At 31.5% G+C, this 3,714-nt stretch overlaps 1 protein-coding gene across 1 annotated transcript; it reads left to right on the top strand.

Moving 5' to 3' along the window:
* The first annotated feature begins 2,696 nt into the window (after positions 1-2,696).
* Positions 2,697-3,393, top strand: LOC115705814 (pathogenesis-related protein 1). The gene has a single exon (XM_030633258.2). It carries the CDS (start codon positions 2,751-2,753, stop codon positions 3,240-3,242), a length of 492 nt encoding a protein of 163 aa, XP_030489118.1. The 5' UTR covers positions 2,697-2,750; the 3' UTR covers positions 3,243-3,393.
* Positions 3,394-3,714: the final 321 nt, after the last annotated feature.

The following is a 3,714-nucleotide window of genomic DNA, read 5'->3' as shown; positions in this document are numbered from 1 at the left end:
TTGCCTTTGCTACTCGTGCTTTTCTACCGAAAATGAGCCATCAACTTTTCAATTTCATCACAAGTAGTGGAATGAGAAACACACTCATAACATAAGCGGGAAGAGATTGAACAACAGTTTTGAGAAGAATTTCTTTGCCAACACCAGACAACAGCTTACTCGTCCAACTGTTTCTGTTAATCAATTTGTTCTTGAGAAAACCTAGAATAGCAGTTTTGTTTCTCCCAATGACATAGGGAGACCCAAATAGAACAGAACAAATATTGTTACGAAGGCGTTACTAATAATCATAGGTTAATTACACTAGTTTAACCTAATAAAATATATTAGCAACAATTAATTTTCAAAATACATGGAATTTATTTTTCATCATATTATTTTAAAATTAATTTTAAAAAAACACACTTAGTTTAATGATATTAATTCAAGATAAACTATATGTATTTTTATGTATTTAATTAAATAAAAGAAGTTATAACTAATTATATTTTTTTAGATACTTAATTATTTGAATTTTCATAGAAAATATATTTAAGTTAAAAATTAATTTTTTAAATTATTTTTAGATCAACTTAAATTAGAATATTTTGAAATTAATAATTAAGTATTTTTTTAGGAACTTAGTTACTCAGATATTGTTTAAAAATATTTTTAAGTTGAAAATTTATTAATTTTATATCAATTTAAATATGGATATTTAAGTTAAAAACCACGATAATACGCCTAAACTAGTAGGGTGTTACACCCTACCTCCTCCTAAGTCGTTAAATTTTGTCCAAAAGACGATCATAAGCTCTCAAGTCCTGAGCTCTAATTATTGTCTCATATCTTAGATATCACTCTCACCTATACTATCAAATGACTAAATAATTATTATTATTGTATTTAACTTTTAAAACTAAGTCCAACGACATATAATATAACTATATTTAAAGTTTAAAGTTCTGAAGCCTCACCTAAGCGTTGCACTTTAACTATCGGTGGCGGTAAAAATTAGTGTATCAGAAACGTCACCGAAAATAAGGATAGTATATATCAAAATGACTACCTCAAACGAGTAGATCACACCCATGACAACCATTTGTCAAAACAGTACACAATATCGCCAGAATATCACCGAAAAGGGGTGGAGCTACAAAAATGTTATCGAAAAAAGTAGTGAGTTGGGAGAAATGGTTTAGTGTAGGTTGTTCTCCTCGACGAGCTGAGTCAAGTGGTGCACACAACTTGTCAAACGGACACCAAAGGTGGTCGAAAAATCCGTTCAAAGATTGAACCACAAAACTTTTCCTTGCAATTTCGGGCTAACAACGGCGAAAGGAGCGGCGCCGCTTGGGGGTTGAGGTCGCCAGCACCTGGGGGTTCGAATGGTCTGGCGCGTGACCCTAGACGGTGGCTGGAGATGGGTCGCTGGAGTCACGCCTACGATGGGGTTTGTGGACTTTTCAATTGTTGTGGTTTGAGAGAGAGAGAGAGAGAGAGAGAGAGAGAGAGAGAGAGGGGGGGGGACGAAAATGGAGCAAATAGTTCACCTTTATAATTATTATTTTTTATACATAAATATATTTATTTATTTCTTATTATATATATAATTTTTCTTTTTTGACTCGGCCAAAGCGAGTCCTTACGCACTTAGAGTAATATAAATGTGTATTTATTTAATTTAAATTTATGCTTATTATATATAATTTATATTTCATTTAATTATATTAATAATAAAATAATATATATATATATGAAAAAAATTAAATTATATTTTTAATAAAAAAATTTAACAAAATTTTGTTAAAATACAAAATTTTTAAGTTGAAAAAAAAAATCATAGAAAGTCCCTATGGCGTCGGTTATGTAATAATAATCGTCGCTATAGCAGCCTATGGTGTCGGTTATTCTATAATAACCGACGATATAGGAGCACTATGGCATCAGTTATTTTTTGAATAACTGACGACATAGGGTCCCTATGCTGTCGATTAATACTTCTACCTTACAGCGTTGCTTAGACTAGCCATTACAAAAAATCTTACTTTTAGTCACAACAAAACTTGTGACTAAAAGTGAAAAAAATTGTGACTAATTATAAATCGTGATTTCTATGTTGTGACTAATTAAAAGGTCCGTGGATAAAAGTATTAGTCACAAAAATTATAATTTGTTGTGACTAAATGTATTTTAAGTATTGTGACTAAAACTAAATTAGTGACAACTTATAATTAAATATTATGTTTTAGTCACAAGTAACATTTTGTTGTGACTAAAAGTCACATTTAGTCACAAAAAAACTATGTTGTAACTAAAAAGTTGTCACTAAAATTAACAGTTTTTTGTAGTAGTCGATAATAAATTTCGCAAAAATTTTGACCTCATGACCTTGACATCATTTTTTACACGTGGACTTCATTTATGACACATGTGGTTTCATTACTAAAATAACAATACTCCACTAAAATATATAAAATATGTGAATAAGAAAATAAGTGAATTTCCTTCATATATATTTCCACAAAATGCTTAAAATAAGTGAGAATAATTGAATTATGTGAATATATGTGAGAAAATTCAAAATACTTAAATGATGATATTTCCACGAATGTGACAAAACTTATATGGTTTTACTGTCGAGAGTGCGTATACAAACGGAAATTCCACCACTTCCATTTCTATAAATACCTCTACAGATGAATGCTCTTACCATTCACTCATATATAGTTCTATATACACAAAAAATCTTATAATATTATAGTCTTAAAATGATGTCTGAATCACCTGTTAAGATTTTTCAAGCCCTACTATTCCTGACATGTATAGTAGGGCTAGCCATTGCCCAAAACAACCCACAAGACTATCTCAACGCTCACAACTCAGCTCGTGCTGCGGTGGGTGTGGGGCAGCTGAGATGGGATGACAGGGTGGCGTCCTACGCCCAGCAATACGCCCAACAACGCATGGGTGACTGCAATTTGGTGCACTCTAGAGGACCTTATGGCGAGAATCTGGCCTGGGGAAGCGCAGATCTTTCAGGTGTTGATGCCGTAAAAATGTGGGTCAATGAGAATGTCGACTATAATTATAACTCGAACACCTGCGCTGCTGGCAAGGTTTGCGGGCACTATACTCAAGTGGTGTGGCGTAACTCGGTTCGTTTGGGGTGTGCTAAGGTTCGGTGCAACAATAATAAGGGTACCTTCATCACTTGCAACTATGATCCACCAGGCAACTATGTTGGCCAGCGCCCTTACTAAATTAAAGACTCCTTGCTCTTTATGATATTTATGTTATTCTATAGTAATAAACAGCAGGAAGAATATCTACCATGAATCAAGATCCCCTATCTAAATATGTATCCCATATTATTATGTCTAAATAATATAATGATGGCACATCATTTAATCTTGCGCAAGTCTGTTAACTGAAAAAAATGATAGAACTAATCTTTTTAAAGAAATTATTATCATGATATAATTAAAATAACTAAAAAAAATATTAATGATATAGTACTTTTCTTCTTTGAATAATAAGGACATAGTATTAATAGGAATCATTGATGACTAAAAAAAAGCATATACCTATAATTCTTCTTGCAATAAGAAAAAAATGGTTGTATTAATAAAAACAAATCAAAATTAATTATAATTGACGTGAAGAAAAAAAAACAAATGACCAGTTGTGCACAAATATTAGAATAATAAAAAAAAATTAATAACTTAAATATTC

This window comes from Cannabis sativa, unplaced genomic scaffold, assembly GCF_029168945.1.
Source record: "Cannabis sativa cultivar Pink pepper isolate KNU-18-1 unplaced genomic scaffold, ASM2916894v1 Contig3, whole genome shotgun sequence".
In the NCBI taxonomy this organism is placed as follows: Eukaryota; Viridiplantae; Streptophyta; class Magnoliopsida; order Rosales; family Cannabaceae; genus Cannabis; species Cannabis sativa.
This window is presented reverse-complemented; position numbering and strand designations above follow the sequence as displayed.

What these genes read in the sequence shown, in the direction of transcription:
- LOC115705814 (XM_030633258.2), top strand. Translation starts at nt 2,751, where the DNA reads ATGATGTCTGAATCACCTGTTAAGATTTTTCAAGCCCTACTATTCCTG.